General features: G+C 40.8%; 5 protein-coding genes across 7 annotated transcripts; 2 read left to right on the top strand and 3 right to left on the bottom strand.

Moving 5' to 3' along the window:
* RB195_006695 (uncharacterized protein) lies at positions 1-4,738 on the top strand (the record flags this gene model as incomplete). 2 transcript variants are annotated; one of them, XM_064179920.1, is made up of 11 exons in its annotated part: positions 1-35; positions 1,402-1,559; positions 1,643-1,789; positions 1,841-1,946; positions 2,064-2,187; positions 2,878-2,994; positions 3,261-3,352; positions 3,554-3,640; positions 4,346-4,433; positions 4,494-4,567; positions 4,627-4,738. In XM_064179920.1, the coding sequence occupies 11 exons, from the start codon at positions 1-3 to the stop codon at positions 4,736-4,738; spliced, it is 1,140 nt and encodes a 379-aa protein (XP_064036837.1). The 2 variants fall into 2 exon arrangements, with proteins under 2 accessions (XP_064036837.1, XP_064036838.1); XM_064179921.1 differs by lacking the exons at positions 1-35; positions 1,402-1,559 and having other exon boundaries at positions 1,720-1,789.
* An 862-nt stretch (positions 4,739-5,600) lies between these two features.
* On the bottom strand, positions 5,601-10,296 carry RB195_006694 (uncharacterized protein; the record flags this gene model as incomplete). Its single annotated transcript, XM_064179919.1, has 16 exons — positions 5,601-5,732; positions 5,817-5,894; positions 6,442-6,536; positions 6,604-6,674; positions 6,750-6,870; positions 6,944-7,016; positions 7,070-7,195; positions 7,550-7,669; positions 7,744-7,900; positions 7,966-8,096; positions 8,149-8,254; positions 8,344-8,471; positions 8,755-8,819; positions 9,146-9,198; positions 9,325-9,467; positions 10,204-10,296. 16 exons carry the CDS (start codon positions 10,294-10,296, stop codon positions 5,601-5,603), a joined length of 1,692 nt encoding a protein of 563 aa, XP_064036836.1.
* A 444-nt stretch (positions 10,297-10,740) lies between these two features.
* On the bottom strand, positions 10,741-15,097 carry RB195_006693 (uncharacterized protein; the record flags this gene model as incomplete). Its single annotated transcript, XM_064179918.1, has 18 exons — positions 10,741-10,865; positions 10,931-11,043; positions 11,115-11,200; positions 11,255-11,338; positions 11,390-11,533; positions 11,594-11,695; positions 11,830-11,913; positions 11,994-12,146; positions 12,263-12,350; positions 12,420-12,539; positions 12,748-12,857; positions 12,972-13,091; positions 13,179-13,346; positions 13,439-13,540; positions 14,236-14,408; positions 14,488-14,641; positions 14,706-14,897; positions 14,960-15,097. The coding sequence occupies 18 exons, from the start codon at positions 15,095-15,097 to the stop codon at positions 10,741-10,743; spliced, it is 2,256 nt and encodes a 751-aa protein (XP_064036835.1).
* An 860-nt stretch (positions 15,098-15,957) lies between these two features.
* RB195_006692 (uncharacterized protein) lies at positions 15,958-16,598 on the top strand (the record flags this gene model as incomplete). Of its 2 annotated transcripts, XM_064179917.1 has the most annotated exons (5): positions 16,043-16,059; positions 16,118-16,240; positions 16,295-16,300; positions 16,378-16,424; positions 16,579-16,598. In XM_064179917.1, the coding sequence occupies 5 exons, from the start codon at positions 16,043-16,045 to the stop codon at positions 16,596-16,598; spliced, it is 213 nt and encodes a 70-aa protein (XP_064036834.1). The 2 variants fall into 2 exon arrangements, with proteins under 2 accessions (XP_013297313.2, XP_064036834.1); XM_013441859.2 differs by lacking the exon at positions 16,118-16,240 and having other exon boundaries at positions 15,958-16,059; positions 16,295-16,424.
* Positions 16,599-18,147: 1,549 nt separating this feature from the next.
* On the bottom strand, positions 18,148-18,696 carry RB195_006691 (uncharacterized protein; the record flags this gene model as incomplete). Its single annotated transcript, XM_064179916.1, has 1 exon — positions 18,148-18,696. One exon carries the CDS (start codon positions 18,694-18,696, stop codon positions 18,148-18,150), a length of 549 nt encoding a protein of 182 aa, XP_064036833.1.
* Positions 18,697-19,426: the final 730 nt, after the last annotated feature.

The following is a 19,426-nucleotide window of genomic DNA, read 5'->3' as shown; positions in this document are numbered from 1 at the left end:
ATGCAACCCTCAAAGTACAGTACTATAATGCCTAGGTTAGTCTAAGCGGTTACTTTACAACACCTTACAATTCGAAAAATCGATATTCCTTGAGTGATATCAAAAATGGCTTTATACATGAGCAAGATGCCATTACGATTCGTGAATAGTGGTCTACAAGAGATCAAAAATAGCACACTGGCACTATAACGCAAAAAAAAAACGACTAAAAAGCGTCCGGTGGTCAATGTGTTCATTAGAAAACTTCAAAGCAAAATGTGCACCATAATTCCACGGCAAAGCTCTTTTCTCTTAAAAAAAAAACTGTTTCTCTCTCACAGAAGCGGTGAGTACTAGCGCATAGCAACTAATGCACGGTGGTCGGCTGTATACTAGGTCGACTAAGGAGGCTAGAAAAAAATGTTGTTCGTCAGTTCGATCGCTGAGCAAGATTTTCTTCATTTTTGTTTGCATATTCGTATATGTCGCACCAATTAGATAGAATTCTGGCGGATTTTGACACTTTTCAAAATCCTTTCCGTGGAAGCTTTTTCAGTTAAAGGCATCACTCCACGAATCTGGAGTGACATGGATTTCCGATGGCTAAAGACTACACGGGGTGGTAGATTGCAGAAACGGGTGGGATAACGTTCATTTATTCCTAATCGCCGTAAAAGACGACACGGAAGATGCGGTGCACAAGGGTGGTACGCTCCAATAGATTTTGTTGTAGAGAACGGGGTTCCGGAGCGCTTGAAGTGCCATCTTCTGGGACCTTTTTTACGGCAATTAGGAAGAAATAATCCTCATCCCATCCGTTTCTCCAATCTGCGATCCCGTATAGTCTTTAGCCATGGGAAATTCATACCATTCCAGATTCGTGGGTTGATGCCTTTAAGCAAACGATACCTGCAACTCGTACTTTACTTTGATTTAACCTGGTGTAATCTTGATCTGAGTTTAGATGATAAATAAAACAGACGAAAAGTGTATAGCGACCTGTGGCCTGGTGCGGTTGCGTACTTATGCAGAACGGGGGGAGGGGGACCGTTACTCATCCCGCTGTTGCAGCAAGCGGGGTCCCGTTTCCGGCGCAACCGCTAGCTCCACCGCGCAAATCGTAACTGCGCCGGGCTTTGAGTCGTTTTAGCTCAAGTATGACCTAAGTTTTTGCGAAAGTGCTTCTGACAGCAAAATTCGCTATAAAATCTTAAAAAGTAGAGAAACCACCAACAGAGCTCCAAATTTGTAGAGAAAGAAATAGTAAGAGTAAGAAATGTGATCAGAAAAACTTCTGGAACCTTCACAGCCTCTCACTAACGCCTAGAACCCGCAGCATAAATGATTAACAGCATTGAAGATTATTATTTGAGCAAATACAGTGGAAGTGTTCAAGATTGAAATGTCTACTATGAATTTTAGGGGAGAGTTTAAATGGGTGTTCTTGGGTGCAGCAGGGACAAACACGCTTCTTTCCATTTCACAACTCATTCTCATGCCATCCACAATGAAATGGCCTGGCAGAAATGAGTATTCAGTGATTGCGACAAGCAATCCCCTTGTCCAACAAGGACCCCGAGGTAACAGCTGTTCCGTCGAATTTCAATTTCTTGTCGTTTCTTCTTCTCGAAACACCCAGATTCTAAAGTGTATAATTATTTAGAGTTGTGCGAATTGCTTTTCGATTTCCTTTATTTTCGCCAGTGGGAAGCTGTGGTGCTCTCAATATGTATTGTGCCAATGAATCGAGCGATTGCCGTCTGTTGGAAGCATGTAGCTCCAACAAACGCGAAAGTATGGATTCTAATAGGTGAGCGCGTCCTGAAATCCCGGATGAGACCTGCAGAAAAAACATTTTAAGCCGCCGTTCCAAACTTGTTATCTTTATTCGTCGCTCTTCTTAGTTATCACCTTGGAATGACACGTTTCGAGGAAGTGGTGGTATTTCCACCACAGGCAGTAGATATGTGAGTTCTAATAGCTTTATTCCGTACAACATGTACTGTATTCGGCTTTTATTGTGGTTATGCAATAATTATTGTGGTTGTGTAATAAAATTCGACATCCCACTGAAACTGAAATAGGCTGGTGGCTCGTTTTGAAAATGAGAAGTACTGCACACTCAAGAGCAATTATCGTAAAGCTGGTGATGTCGCGACAACAGCGTTTCTCATTTTCTGTCCATTGGCATCCTACTCTATCACCATAGTAAGTTATTGAATAAATTGACTTAGTATAAACATTTTAGATCATTGCGTTATTGCAGTCGTAACGTGTGACCCCAGAATATAGTCAAAACATAATGTGTTCAACCGTCTGAGTGCCAAACGCTTTTGAGTACCCTTGGGGATGACCATGACTCAAGACGGCCAATTTCTCCCAACCATCCTGTAAGACGGCATAGGGGACAGCCTTCGAGTTCAAATTTTTCTACATACAACGCGCTACCCTCACACACGCATCGCGTCTGCGAACGAGGGGACGAAAATCAAGCAGGTCTACCCGACAGCCTATTCAAGTAAAACCAGTGTGAACGGCTCCTGCGGGAACCAGCGTATGTACGAGGTGGGACGTGTTAAAGTTCCCTCGTAGAAATTTCGAACTCGAACACCGCTTTCCACACTATTTTTTTAGGATGATTAGGACGTCCTTGTACCCTTCACCCTTAACCCTACTTTTTCTTGGAGAGATCCCAGCATGGTCAAAAAAATAGTATGCTTCCGTTAATATGTCAAGTTATGGTTGATTGAAATTGCCTCTGACGTCGCCATCTTTCGCCAACCCATGAAGACTTTTGCGATAAAGCCATGAGAAAAAAAGCAGCAGTCGTTCCGAATTTATGCTCTATCAGACTAACGAATGACTGATTCAGAACTTATGATAACTCTATAATTTCAGTACTGTGTAGTGAAACTATTCCTGTTCATCCGACACAGTAAAGTAAACGTCCGATCGGCTGTCAGTAGACAAGTCATGCATCGTCAAAAGAGTATTCTTGCAACAATTTGCATCCAGGTAAGCGCTTTTGAGAGCAGCTCTTGTCGGGTTTAAACGACATGAAGCACCGACAGTTGCGTAAGCGGCTGCGCTTGTCGCGGTGCGATGGGGACAGCGGTTGGAATCGAGGTGGGACCATAGCGAACTGCAGAGATGGGTGGCGGTGGCGAGGATCCTTACACTCCCGACCTCACAGCCGCTTCGAGCGCAGCCGCAACTGTCCGTGCTTCATGTGGTTTCGACTCAACTATATTCTTGTTGAAGAGTAGCACAGTTCAATACAGGCAGCAGTTCCATTGGTCACATATCTTCCTCTACTTCTATCGTTGCTTATTGTCGATAACTCCTGGGGGATCTCCTCGACTGGTGCACAATGGTACGTTCACCAGTAGTCGGGTTCGAGCGTGTTCAACTGGTTGGGCGCAACGCATCTGCCGCGACGCAGCCCTTTTCTCTGGTCTACACACAATATCTGGTACACTTCAAGTCAAAGTGATTTGCGCTCACCCGGAACAGCATATTCGTTGCCGACTGTAAATGGTTTTGAACCTGTACTGTGACGAAGTTCTTCCTTAAGGTATGACATGTCCGGCGTTCATTACGCTGCCGCGTGGGGTCCAGCAATAGATGCTCTCGCAACTGTCACTTGTCTGAAGCCATATAGGTATCGTTTTCATTTTCATCCCTTAGAAAATTAGTATTATTTGAAACCACATTTGAACTTTTTGCCATGCGTCTGGGAACTGTTACCAACGCTGTCAGTGACACTTGGGACCCAGCGAAGTGTAGCGATGAATGGTGCTGGCAAGGGTCTCGAACAGAGCTTCATCCAATTTTAACCTATACCCCGGGCCGTTTTCTATGGCAACTAGGAAGAAATGAACGGAATTACCCTCCTCCCCATAATCTACAACCCCGTTTACGAATACTCCACCGGAAATCCGTACCACTCCAGATTCGTGGTGTGATGCCTTTGAGATAGAGTGAAGATGATGAAACATTGAACAAACAAATAATATGAGCTGGGTACAGGTTTGAGTTGAGAGTAAGGTAAGTGCAGTACTAGGGAATGGGATTTCCGTGGACGTTTAAAGAGTGGTCTTTTTGTTGCTCTAGTAAACACACTGCAGTGATCCATCTACAGAGTCAAGACTACTCTCACAATTATCCACATTACAGTATTACCTACCTTTCTTTCGTCTTTTGACTGTTAGAGGCTGGCAAATTTGAATAGCTAGTTCGAAATTTGAATATGAAGCGTAGATATTTCGTAAGTACAGTTGGTCGTTCTTACAGTCAATAAGGTAGGTTACTCAGCTTGAGACAGTATGTGAGCATACGGTAATGTCGACAAGGAATGACTTTTCAGAAGAGCGTTCTTGGAACTGTTTAAAACAGCGCCAAGCACCACTGACCAGAAAACGCTTGCATTCAGGAAAACAGTAAGCGCAGTGCAGGTGATGTAGCGAAATTTCTATCACTATATCTAATTCCTGTGTCTAAGACCATTATTTAAGAACCAGAACTACGCAAGGAGGAGTAGTCAGCATTCAGTCACTCACGAAATGGACATAGGTCAAGTGCGTGCCAGGTACGCTCATGCGTTTAATCTCTCTTCATCTCGTATTAATTACTAATTACTGATTTAAGAGACTCCACGATCGAATCGTTCGTTGATGTCAGATCAATCACAGCAGAAGATATCTCACATCGTCCTGTTAGCATTTCGACTGCTAATAATCTACGAGAAACCAGGGTATAGCGTGTAATTATTGCACGAATTGCTCATTCAGTAATTTGAATGAATCTGTCTACACGGAGAACTATTCACCTCAAAAGCCAAAACGCAAATGACATATGATTTTGCCGCATGACCTTCGCTCGGTCGTCGACACTTATCAGATGGACGGAAGGAAAACTGTAACCACATGTGATGCGCTTTTGACAATATATCACAAGAAAGGTTCACATTAGTTTCATTTCATGCTTTTTTTTATAATTGATTCAAATGTCAACAATGAAATTAACAGGGTCACAACAATAACTAAAAATGAAATAAAGACAATGAATGAGCAGAGAATAGTCCTCAAAACAACAACAAAAAATCAAGAAGCAAAAAATAATTATAACTACTTACAAGTAAAATAACAGATTGGGAAAGATTTAGTGATACTTTCCTCTTCAGCAACCAAACCTCTCATAAAACTCAAAACCTGCACAGCAGTAAAAATCGAGTAGAATGCAAACAAGCAAATTATCCCAGATCAACAGTCAATACCAAGCAAAAGTACAGTGTGTGCTATCGTAAAAAAATCTCTATAGCATGACTATATATTTCTCTTAAAATGTGAAAACACATCACTAAAGTGTTGTAAAGACGAAGTTTATGAGCACTCAAGTTCAAGTTCCAATAACAAACAGTAAGGGTAGCATTTTCAGTGGGATCTTCTACTGCGATAACTGTAACTACAAAGTAACTGGCACTATGAAGCACCGGAAATAGCAGTAATCAACTAATCGAAACTTGGGTAGCGTCGTCCAAAGAAAAGATAGGTTTAAACATCGCTGAGAATACTAGCAAATAAACTTACCATATATGAGTGCGTGTAGGTCTTAGGAATTCTCTAAGTGCTCCCTTCCTTACCAAGAAGGTCCAGCGACAGAGATCCAAGAGTAGGCTCGCCAAACAAACCCAACGGATCTCGCTGCCTCTCTGATAGAAGCCTCAAGCCTTCTTTTGCTAGCGTGCTTTTGTCCTGAACAAATTATCAACAATTAACTCTAGAGCACCCAACAAAAACTTACTAACTTTGTCAAGATAATTACAGTAAAAACGTTACCTTTGGAGGCTCATAATGTAACGACGATACTCGTGCTGCATTCATTATACATTCAAGCGCTCCGATCGTTTGCAAAAGCTGTAATGACAGTCATAAGGATTCAGGATTCACAGTATTCGTGAACAGACTGGTAACTAAGAACATAAAAATCTCTTCTCTTCTTGAGGAACATAACTTATTCCAAAACAGATCGTGTTACGAAAAAAAATAATAAAAAATAAATATAAAGAATACGAACTAGATTGGTTGAGCGTCAAATAGTGACCGTTCTACGCATAATTTATTGGAAATGGTTTATTTTGCTACGTTCAGCTTCTACGGATTCAAATAAATCTAAATGCGGATCCAAAATGCTATTTTAGGTAGCGATGAAACAAATTTCTTTGGATTTAGATAATCCGTAAAGTTGTGATAAAAGGAATGGATTTTATTGTAGTTGCTGACTTCGGACAAAACGTCATAGAGCCCAAAACTTTTTTGTGTGTTCTTTTTACGGCTATGATGCATTTTTCCTGAAGAAAACAAAAACAACTGAAAGAGGAAGCTTTTAAAACAAGAACACCTCGTTCATTGTTCTGTTGACTGTGAGATATCGTTTGCAAACACTGAGAAAAGCACCAGTCACCTGATTCTGAACAACCAGTTCTTTCGACACAGCGGTCTTGAGTCCGAGCGCCAATTTCGCAACTTTAGGATGCAGCTCCTCATTTGCATAAACATCTGAAATAAGTTATTTCAAAAACATACTATCGTTATAAACAAAAGAGACAACACAACAATAACTAACCGAAAAAAGCATCAACAACGTGTCTTAAAACGTCAAAATGGCTACCACGGAACATCTGCAGATGAAGGAACCTAAAAAATAACATTTCAAATAAAGTTGACAATACTCTATTGAGTAATAGTTGAGTATTGTAAAAGAAATCGCACTTAAGCATGTTGACAAGAATATCATCTTCCTGCCCTGCGATAGCTCGACGAATAGCTCCTCTGTGGACAATGACTCGTAACCATGCCACTACTTCTTCTTTTTTACTGTGGAAATAATAAGCTGAAATTAGGGAAATAGAAAAAAACAACTCTCCCAAGCGATATGTTCAAATCCGTGATAGAAAGTGACTCACAATGAAACATTTTACGAACAGCAGCTGCATGTTGGTATCCTTTCAGCAACGAATCTATCTTCGATAAGCGATGCTGGAATTATACAATAGTTATCGCATAACTTGTTTGATAAAGGCCTACAGCACCTGATCACTAGATTTTGCGCTTATTTCAATAGTCTGCTTTGACTTTCCGGCTTCTTGTACATGCGCCTTCGGGGCAGCTGTACGAATCATTGTGCGCTTGTCGACCGTTTGAGCGCTAACCATAGCCTGTGAAATAGAATGTATGGAGCACTGTAATAAAATTAATGTTGAGACAAGCAAATAACTGACATCCGATTGGATCGGAAATGGGGGTATAAATTCAACGATAATTTCTTCTAAAAACAGAAAGCAATCTTAAAACAACGCTACCGAGACGAAATGCGGTATATGATATCATATATTTCTCTGAGAGCACCAAAATATACATACTTACACAACAAATATGATAGAGTAAAACGGTAAAACGTACCTACAATTTCTAAAAAGATGGGTGAAGTTCAGACATTGAAATTCTTCCAGCAAAAAAAAAATCTGCCACAAACTTTAGTGGAAGTTCTACTTTGAAAAAAAACATCACACCTTCGACTCTGGCGCCCGTCGATGAACGGCTAGTAGTTGACCTATTCCAACAGCCATCGTTTGATCGTCTGGCGACATAGCTAAGCTTAGCACAGGTGCAGCCATCGACATAGAGTGAAGCTTAAACAGTCAAAGTAGTTGTCCAAGACGTGTTGTTACAAAATCACGCTAAAAAATAGCAGAATTGAACAAACCAACGAAAAATCTAGTAAACGGAAGACGTTCACTCTCCGGTCAATGCCCCCAGAAAGGAGCACATCGCCTTTTTTGCCCAAACAAAGAGAAGTGACAGTCTTATGGTGCTGTTGCAAAGACATGAGCAGTCTCCCACCTGCAGCTACATCCCAAATCCTACAATGGAAGAGCAAAACTCGAAAAGCATCACCAAAGTAGATGAAGAGCCAACAACGACACACCTAACGACTGTTCCAGCGGCAGTTGCAATTAAATGCTCATTATTCAAAAACACTACACTTTCTACAGGAGAACCAGCATCCATTTCTACACTAGGACCCTCGCTTGCACACCGAGAATCCCACAATTTTACCTTTAAAAAAGATATTCCAGAAAAGAAGGATCAACAAAAAAGTGAAGCGCACCTTATGATCATACCCTCCTGTAAGAAGGAGGTTATCATTTGGAGCCGAAACCGTGCTCGCTCGGATAGCATCATTGTGAGCTGTGAATTCTGATACTGGCTTCGTCCTGCAATACATGTCCACGTTTATTCTATTTGCGGAACAACAGTAAAGAGAAATTTATTAGAAAGAAACTCGTAAAATAAAGCAACTCACCCTGTATCTGAAATATCCCACAATTTTACTATCCCATCGCAGGCCGCTGAGTACAGCATTTTGCCATAGGAAGAGAACTCGACACATCTTACACTTGTTTGACTAGCGCGTATACTACGCAACGGAGTCTTCAATAAATGTAGAATATATACGCAAAGGTGACGTAAATCGAACGGCTTCTACAAACCCTACCCAATATTTGTTATGACTACTGTTAGTACTCAAGTAAACCAATTGTCGTTACTACTACTGTAACTCAAATAATTTTTAGTGCCGCTACAAACACTAAGACAGAATGAGTGACTTCATAACGACGAAGACATTACTTCATTGTAATAAAGTGCCGAGCAATAAACAATTACTGTTCCCAGAAACATTTGCTTTGTTAGAGAAATAAAAAGAAAAACTCACCTTGCGAGCACCTGTAGACCGAGCGACATCAAAAATACGCACTTTACCTTCTTCTCCGCCGATTGCTAAAAAAAATTAACCAATGGAAAAACGTAATAAGGAAGGAAAAATAAGTTGATATGACGAGGGAATAAAGAAATGAGGAAATCCTGCTAATCAAGCAAGCCACGCATAAAAACTGTATCCCGTTAAAACTGGTTATCTAAATATGAAAGTTCGATCTTTTAGATTATAAGCGTCACATTGAGAGAGAAAATTAGTCCCTTCAGAAGTGCCGAATATGCATAGCGGAATATGAGGAAAGATACACCTGGTTTGCATTTATCCTTAGCATTGAAAAAAAAAAATTCCTGGAGTCCTAATATGACCAAGAGTATATAAGATGACTCACCTATTAATTCACCATCATGTCTAAACCTGACACCGTGTACAGCTTGCTTGAATCTGAAAAGGGAATTCTTGCCCGTATCTAAAATAATAAGGAGCAAGACAATAATATAAGAACCCATTTTACAACTCACGTCCAGTGCGCGAATTTTATCAAATTGAACATAAAAAAAATTGAACTACCTGCTGAACAAGTTTATGGGTTCGCATACAACAGTATCATAGAGTGAAAGTCGCACTGAGCTCGTTGACGCAACGTTGTAAGGTTTTATAGGACTGAAGGCTACTGATGTTACTGATGAAGGTTCTTGAAACACTGATAACTGCTGTAAAACAGTTCATTAGTAAACTGAAACAGACATTAATGAAGTACAGATAAATGAAGTAAATAGTACCAAATGTAAATAAATAAGATCAAAAGTGAGAGGAGAATAACTAAGATCCCAGACTAACAACAACACTCAGACTACGCGAAAACGAATCTGCGGCAATTATTACTACTATGCTTCATAGAATTACCTTCTTCTCCACGACTGTAAGGAACGGAGTGCACAACAATAATCTCAAAACATAAAGAAAAGGATTGATGCTAAAATTTAAAGGGTGTTTCCTTTCTACTTGATTAAAGTCATCACCCCACGAATCTGGATTTCAGGTGGAATGGAAGAGGGTGATTCCTTCCATTTCTTCCTAATTGTCGTAAAAAAACGGCCCGAAAGACGCGACACGTGCACAAAGCTGGCGCGCTCCAATACAACTCTTCGTAGACAACGAACGCTCGAAGCCGCATCTTCCGGGCATAGGTATCAACCGGGTTCTTTTTTTACGGCAATTAGGAGGAAATGGATGCAATCACCTTCTTTCCACGTATAGGCATAACCCACATGAAACCCGTGTTTAAAGGCACCACCTCAGATTTGTGGGGTGATGCCTTTAAACAACATGTAAACAGTAAACAAAAGTAAAAGTAAACATGTTGCCAAACACTTGCAAAACTTACAGAATTGCGCTCTCAACTCGAAATTGTTACAAAACAGAAGAAATGAAGTACATTTACCGCACCTGCATCCTCTTCCAGTAAATGACATCATCGTCAATTCGGCGATGAAATTCGTTAACGGCTACACGACCGGCGGGTACGTATGACACCGCCATCAAAAACAGCAAAACGATTAAAATAAGATTAAGAGAAAGAAACTGTAGTGTTTGACATCCAATACAGAAAAGGAAAAGAGCCCAGTAAACCACAGTTTCCAACAAAAAAAATAGTAATCTTTTATCACTGCAAACAATGGAAATACTGCAACAACAACAATAACAAGAACAACAATGTACATAACTAACATCAACTAATGCAAATTTGAGTAGCAAAAAGAACAACAAAGTTGCACACAAATTATGAGTTTTTTCACAAATAAAAAAAATAAGAGAATAGAAAATGACGTAGAACAGCGAGAATCACTTAAATAAAATCAAGTAAATTCAGAAGGATTACCTTGTATGCTAGTTCACAAAAAACCTCGCAAGAGAAATGCAATAGTTTTCTTACTATCCAGAGAACAAACTCCCCAAAATTAAACGATTACGAACGGCGAGAATTTAAAAAGGAGTTAGCAAAGCCAACGCCTGCTGTTCAGCGGTCTTGAGCTCTTTTGTTTGTTTTCGCCTTTTCCGCAAGGGAGCCGAATGGGAACTTTCCTCGTCAATTATTTGTTTTGCATAATCTCAAATAGAAATATTAGAAATAGGTGCGTTCCCTGGAGTCAATTAAAACATGAAACAAACATACCTTTGCCCTCCTCTGCGTATTTCTTAAAAACTTCATCTGGATCCGGCAAGAAAGAGAGATCGGCATCGCTATCAATGCCACTTCCTCCCTCTCCCAAGTCGAGATCTCCTTCCCTACAGAAGAAATCGTGACCACATTCCGGATGCAATGAAATAGTAATAATTTTAGTAATAAAGGAACATACTTCTCCTTATTTCTTTTCTTTTTCAGTCGTATCCTCTCTTCTTTCCTTCTTTGTTTGATTAGCTCTTTGTGACGTTTACGATCCTCCTAAATGCTCAAGACGCATTCACAATAAATCGCCCTTTAACGGTGAGAAATTACCACATTACTCCGCTTCATTGACTCCACAGCTGACGCTAAATCTAATCCAGCACTCTCTTCAATACTGTCTACGATTCCATCGACCTGTCAAGAATGCTCCTGCGAAATATCCGAAGAACGAATACCAGATGTTACCTGCGCAACTTCTCCTTCTTCGTCGAAGACTTTCCTTACACTTAGCTTCACTTTTTTATTAAGTAACTTTTTCGCAGCGTTCATCTTTGTAATGATCTTCGTTCCACCACTTGCTTTAGCTACTGAAGGGACAACATTGCATTCCTGGAATCTTATTCGTTACACTCAGTTAAAAACCAGGTGAGATTGTGAATGCAAACTGACTGGAAGATGATTATCTTTAAGGAGACTGAACACGTCTCTTTTCTTGACCACAAACAAGTCGTCATTCTCGTCAACTTCAGCACATTTTGGACCAAAAGTTTCCTGAAACTGCTTTTGATAAACTCACTGAAGTAAAATGAAAGACATTTCGTAAAGTAGACAATAAACCAAACAGTGTAGCAACTAGCATTAAAAACATCATAGCCGATAAGAATTGAGGATTAAAATGAGTAAACCTGGTCATTACTGCTGCTGTCTATATGCTGGGAAAGCGGGAGAGGTCTTGGAGCCTTTTCTCCATCTTTTTTGTTTTCTGGGTTCTAAAACTAATACCATTTGATATGTGATATTTGGTCATCGACTAACAAGAAAATTGCCGCCAATCCATCTTTCAACTCACAGTAATGTTCATTCCTTTCCTGCTTAGGAAGCGAACTCTAGGAACAGTAACTAGCCCAAAGGAAGCAGCGAGTTCTGCGGCATTTACTGTTGTGACATCAAACACACGTTTGTTTCGCATCATATAGATGCTTCGTAAATAGGCAACCACACTCTGAAAATTACGTATGCTCTAGCGAAACCTCAAAATGAAGCATCAAAAAGTTGGACACGACAGAAAAGTCATTTTCTTAACCTGAAAAAGCTAAAAAGACAACAACGTAAACTTACTTTCTGCGCATGTTGATTCAGCTCAGGAAATTGAGACAGCACAGCTTGCATCTTAGTTCGCACATCAACTAACGCGTTCGGATCAACACTGCAATGATGAACTCGAACACAACCAACATTTTCATTTTGAAGTTCATGCAACATGTCGAACACATACACTTGTTTCTCCAATGGTATACTGGCTTGTTTCAACGCTGCGATCATTCCTTCTTCCTGAGATGGAGTCAGAAAGAGAACAGCATGGCCGGTTTGATTCATTCGAGCAGTTCGACCTACCCTGAATCGAAGAAGTTTTTAATCACAACGGAAGAACCGGTTTTAGAAGATTACATGCAGTCCACACTTTCTATCGCTAAAATGAGCTGTTACATTTGTGTACGTTAATAAATTCAAATTGTGTGAGACCCATCATATGAATTTAGCAACAAACATCTGCCATACGAATAAAAACAAATGAGTGTTCTCTGATGCAACTGTAAAATTACCTGTGGATATAGTCTTCAACCGATGCAGGACAGTCAACTTGTACAACCCAATCCACGTCAGAAAAGTCAAGACCACGACTAGCAACATCAGTAGCAATCATTACAGCAGCCTATTCACAGATATCAGTGAATGTAATGCTCGAGAAGAAACTTTTCGTTCATTCAAAAAAAAAATGTAACCATCGCACTGTGAAAACAATAAAGTAAAGGATATCCAAGCACACCTCTTTATTTTCGAATTTTTGGAAGACGTCCACACGTTTCTTTTGGTTCATTGTTCCCCACAAACCCATTACTGGCAAGCCTGGCCGGAGATGACAGAAAGCATGTGTAAGAAACCTCGCCTGAAATTAGAGTAGTTAATAAACTATGAGCGTTCTAATTCAGAATTAATGTCTCAGCAGTGAATTACAAAAAAAGATACTAGGCACCTGTTTGCAACTTGAAACAAATATCATTATCTTGGATTTCTTGTGATTAACGATGAAAGACCACATTGTGTTTACTTTATCTTGTTCCTCGCAAACCATATACCACTGTACCAAGCAGTCAGGTGTTGCATGTGCACATCGCTCGTGAGCGGAAACAAAAACAGGATCCTGGAAGAATTTGGAAATACTAAGAAATCACTGCATTCCAAAATGAGGATCTCTAATAGATTTCTATGAAAAAAGAAATAAAACGGTAATACCTTGGTACAAACTCGACTTAGATCTTTAACACTCCGTGTTTGGGTGGCAGAGAAAAGAAGGGTTTGACGTTCCGCAGGCAGATTCGCAATTATTGCGTTAACCTATAAAGGTATGAAACTATTACGCAGTCGCACTGCAGTCGAACCTTGCGGAGTTGACTGCAAATTTCATCAAAAAGAAATCATTAAATGGTTACTGGTGGAACCTAGCACATATATTTTATTTACTGAGAGGATTGAACACTGGCGAAGCACACTAGAGAGGAACATAGTAGCGATGAGAGAAATCCTGTTTTTAGGCGTCTTTTAGCGAAAACAGATAAGGAGTTGGAATATCAAAGAGGTACAGAGATGTGTCAGTCGGAGCCGCTGCTCTCACCCACTTCAATTTTGAACGGTTGGCGAAGGTACCTCTTTCACTTTTAAACGGTTGGCGAAAATACCTCCTTCACTTCTGCATGGTTGGCGAAAGGACCTCCTTCATTTGAAGTGCACCGCATGAACAAAACCCCCCTCAGCTAAAAGGGTCTGGCTCTTCCCTATCGCACCTATGCATATGGCACATCACTTTGAAATTGATTTATTTGAAGTTTGTCAGTAAAACTACGTAAAACACATATGGAACATCAGAATAAAGAATATCCTGTTTCCGTTCCAGTTCAGTCCGGTGTTTGGTAGGTTATCTTGAAATGTGAGGGATTCTATGACTCCACGTTCCGGATATTATTTACAGCTGCGCCGTAGTCATTGATTTTACGCCTTCGCCGTCATTATTATCTCAAAAGCCAAGAACTAACCTGCTGGCTAAACCCCATATCAAGAATGCGATCAGCTTCATCAAGCACTAATATTTGAAGCTGATCACAGGACAAATGCTCGTTTTCATCCATGTGCTGAAGGAGTCGGCCAGGAGTACAAATGATGATGTTGATGCTTCCAAGTCGACTTCTTTCATATTCGACATCAGTACCTAAACATCTCAAGTATATTAGTGTGCCATAAAAATAAAATAAAAAACACTTGAAACAGCAGCAAAATTCAATACCCACCTCCAATAAGCAGAGCACACGAGAAATCGTGATGCTTTCCTACATTATTTATAACCGTGAAAGTCTGCAGGGCAAGTTCCCTTGTAGGTGAGATAATCAAAGCCCCAAGACCTCCATAAGTAGACCAGCTCGACCTCCAAAGGCATTCCAGTACCTGCAAGAGCACAATTTCAAAAAAGTAAGTAAATTGCCAATAGCAGAAATTCTTCACATCACACCGGTATGATAAGCGCAAGAGTTTTTCCACTTCCTGTTTTCGCAGCACCAACAACATCGGAACCGCTTAAGGAGAACGGAAGTGATTCTTTTTGGATATCCGTTGGCTCTTCGTAATTACAATCTTCGAGTCCTCGCAATGTTCTGCTCGACAAAGGAAAGTCGGTGAAGTGATTAAACGAGGAAGAGCTCACCTGAGAAAGAAAAACACGAGAATTTATGAAATGTAAATACATGAGAAGAATTCCGCACTCACTTTGGTCAAATCCTTGTATCTGGAAACCACTGACTCCAACTCCTTCTCATTGTCTTCCCTTTTCAACTTTTTCGCTTTCGAAATCTTTTTAATTCGCCGCTTCTTCTTAGAATTAAGTTCTTCTCTAGGTGCACCCATCTAAAGAACTAAATCGCCTCAAACCCCTAAGAATTCCTAAATACTCAAACATCAAGACTGTGAAATGGTAATCCTCGCGACAAGATGGAGTTAGGAAGGTTGGACTCACAACAGCCCCACATTTAGGCGTCGAGTAAAATGCGCATTGTGTGCAGTGCTCATGCATAGGACTTCACAGCAAAGTGGAAAAATAACGACGTCCTACATCCTCATATATGATTTCTTATGTGGTTTCTGGAATATGTTTGCTGTTCTGACCTGCTTTTTAGACTCATGTGAGGTTTCGCATGTTCACAGATAAGTACTGTCGACCACAATAAAAAATCAGGTAACAACTACTAGTACAACTTGATATACCACTCTAGGACCTATGAGAACCTTTGGGACTCTCCGTCGTGATCCAACGGTCCTCTTCAGGGCCTGGAGTTGTTATCAAGTTGTACTAGTAGTTGTTATCTGATTTTTTATTGTGGTCGACAGTACTTATCTGTGAAAGCAAACATTTCTCAAGCTGCCCGCAGAGCTCACAGCCACGAGTCTTGGCACAATGAGTTGAAGCATAGTATCTTCCGCAATAAGCAAAACAGCAGAATGTATAGTATGACTTATGAGTTGCTAGGTTTCGCGTGATCATGATCTACGGCTCATTTCTGCGCTAATAGCGTTCAACAGCACAAGAAATCCTGCTAGTTTCACGACCACAAGCTCCATTTAGTGCGTGCGACGTGGTTCCGATATGCTCTGGCGACACAAGAAAAACATACAAAGACGCACTGATGAAATTGAAAGAGGCACCCGTATCCTTTTCGTGCAGTGCGCTCTACTGGAAATAAAATCTGAGTCTGGTTTAGACTTCAATCATGAACGAATCAGAAAACCTCAATCATTTGGCCTCCAGATGTCGCAATGGAGTTGTGTATGAAGTGACTGTCAACCATTCGCCTTATGGCTGTACCGAAGAAGTAAGCTGCAGCCAATGAGAACGAGAACACTATTTGTTTATGTACATATTAACTCAAGATTAGTTCTCACTTTGAACGTTGTGGCGTCTGCGCATATCAGGCATAATGCAGTTGTCCTGGGAGTATCAGTCAGGAGTGTCATGCATTCACGCTCACGTAGTGGCAACATTCGAAGAAGCAGGTGACCTTTAGAATTTCTGTGGCAACAATAAGGCGCCATCACTTCAGTTTTTAGGTTGTCGTATGTTTTGACCCCTGCGGAACCGCTATGATGCTGGTGAAACTTCGGCGACAAACAGACTTCGTCAAACCCTTGAGGCAACACCTCTCCGATCACTGCTACACGTCGCGAAAGTGCTCTTTAGGTAGGATCTAATGATATTTTATACATTGAAAATGTAGGCCAAAGGATGTTAGAAGTCAAGATGATCTCAGAGAGGTTCTCCAGAAAACTGTTGGAGTGCGTTGAACTTTGCTGTTTTTCCATCCACTACTATCATCCGAAAAAAAAAGTTTTAGATGAAAGCGCTGCTCTCTGAGGTCGCAGGAGAACTGGCTAGAGCACATCGCATCGACATACTGAACAGACTGAATGATACCATAAATTATGTAGTACAAAGAATAAATGAATCGTTTTATATCGAAGAGAAAAACCAAAAACAACTACAAAAATCTCCACAATCAACGAAACTAATCACGCACGAACCGTTTTCCATCCACACTATCACCGAAAAAAAGTTTTAGAAAACGCCCTCGAGGTCGCAGGAGAACTGGCTAGAGCACATCGCATCGACATACTGAACAGACTGAATGATACCATAAATTATGTAGTACAAAGAATAAATGAATCGTTTTATATCGAAGAGAAAAACCAAAAACAACTACCAAAATCTCCACAATTCTAACGAATTACTTAATTCACTGTCACGTCGTCGCCTACGGCAGGATAGGCGCTCCTCTTCAGAATCTGAGGAATCCGAAGAATCTTCTGAGATTGCTGTTAGCTTTGGAAAACCCTTTCATTTGTGCTTAATGCTATCATTGAGATTTCAGCATCATAAACACTGACACATGACACAGAGGACTCGGCTACTTTTTTTTCGAAAACAACGGTAGCTTCTCAATAGCAGTACTGTTGAGATCGAAAACAACAAATTGACCATCCGAAGTACCAGAAAATAAATAGGAGTCCGCACTATCGAGGTCAAAACATGCTCTCTGATTTGTTGCGAAGGACCGGAGCATCTTGAAGATGAGTGTGCCTGGCATGAAAACATGCATTCCAACGAATTGATTTGATCTGAATAGAATCCCACACTACCATCGTACGTTGGAGCAACATACACCCCCGCAAACGACTTATTCATGACAATACATGACACCACCGATTTTTTACCACCGGTACGTTTCTCCCAAGTCTTTATCGATGTATGTTGCCTGCCCGGTCGACTAGTTTCCCATATACGAATGCAGGCATCATAACCACCGTACAACTGTGCACCATCGTTCAAGAAAGCAACAGAGTACGTAGCGATTAGCTCATCCAAGTGATTAATACCTCTTTAAGATGAAAATCTCAAACCATCCTATCTCCATAGATGGATATGATGGTGCTTAGCTGCTGTTGCTAGATGCTACTGTTTTTCACTATTACCGCACAACCATGTTGTGCCGTAGATCGGATCTCCAAGCGAAATTTTCACCGCTAATGAGAACATGTGTTTTTGACTTAGTTCAAAGATCCTAGCCGAATTATCGGCTGAAGTTGTCGCGACAGAGGAGAAGCTCGGTGAAAATCGGCAAAGTTTGAGAAAACTGTTAGCAGGAAAAGACGTCGACACGTAACCCAAGCGAGCACAGCAGAAATCTCTTTTTACGCTGTCATGAATCGCTACGTTGTCAAATTTGAATGCAGACTTTCGAATGACCAGAGCAAGAAGTGGCTCCTGGATTTTAGCACCTTCGGCGCTGTTTCATGGTTCCCACTGTCGACAGTTGCAGGACGTTTACAGGAACTTCCACCTCTTCCAGAATCTTTAGGCATGATTATATTGTGATCGACGTCAAATCCCTCAGATGGTGTACAGCTCATGGACCACGCATCCACAGAGGTTTACTGCTGAGTGGAGACGGAAAGGTCCTCTCAAGACCATGAGCTGCTTCTATTTCCCTCTGCAGCGCTCGGCATTCGCGTCTGTTCAGTTTTACTGCTGCGTTCTCAAGCTTAGCCAGAAAGGACTCCACTATGGCTTTCTTTTCGGGGTCTCCCCTTGAGCTTGACGGCTGCTCAATGGGAGTCTCCTTTCTGCATAAAGCATCAGAAGTGATTAAGGTAGTGGAAAGTCTTCCTTCCACGAACGCATTTGTTTCTACTTCCATTTTAGCTTCTATTTCTCTATCCAATCCTTCCTCTACATGTCTTCCGTCAGTGATAGAATGGAATGCAGCAGATTCTATTTGTACACGATCAAGAAGCTGATTTATTACATTTATCACCTCCTCCTCTGCTTTGGTATAATTACTTTTCACCATGTTCAACTCCTCTTCAGGCATCTTCACAGCTTCTCCTACGGAAATTGTGTTGTCTAGTGCACCCTCTATGATACAGGATCCTGGTATTTCCTCATCCGAATCCATTCTGATCTTGTGATACTGGGATTAATGAATCGAAAACTCCTCCAGACTTATTTTATCTGTGGTGAAAGAAATCCAAATGCGAACGATGAAGATGAAGTGCTTTAGATAAACTGTTCAAATGATACAGTTTCTAAAGCCTGGCCGCACATTTTCTGCTGTCCTGAAGTAATTACCTAGTGCTCCGTTTGTAAAAGTGGTCACTGAAGTGAAGACGTCTAGCGTAATCATAATATAGGTCTAGTCGCCTTTAGTGTGTTGTTAGTGTTTAAAATAGCTCTAGTCCTTTGTTTTTACTTCCTGTTTGTTGTTACGTAGAATAATTTGTGCAGATATCTACTCCATTTAGTGCACATATTAATGGCCTCTCATCACATCGTTACGGTGTAACACATACACATACATTCATTTGGTTGCTTGCCAGTGTAATTATTTCGTTATAATCTAGCATTGGTTGCTATTCGCACAGCAGATTTCTTGTTATATTGATACCGGTCATTATTCATGTTCTTCAGCGTTATTAGTTTACGTTTTTAAGCGCCCATCCCTCTAGTGGACATCATCTGTGAATACTAATTGGGAAATTATAGCAAAAGTAATCATAAACTTCCTTGTTATCTGCTAACACCACTTGAAAAGTAGAGGTGGCGTCCTAATCTACACATGCGGCATATGTGCGCTCTAGCAGGGGAACGGTAAAGAGGGTCCCGGCGGATTCTCCGCGAATGCCTCC

This window comes from Necator americanus, chromosome I (genome assembly GCF_031761385.1).
Source record: "Necator americanus strain Aroian chromosome I, whole genome shotgun sequence".
Lineage (NCBI taxonomy): Eukaryota > Metazoa > Nematoda > Chromadorea > Rhabditida > Ancylostomatidae > Necator > Necator americanus.
The sequence above is the reverse complement of the archived record's forward strand: the minus strand, read 5'-3'. Positions and strand labels throughout refer to the sequence as shown.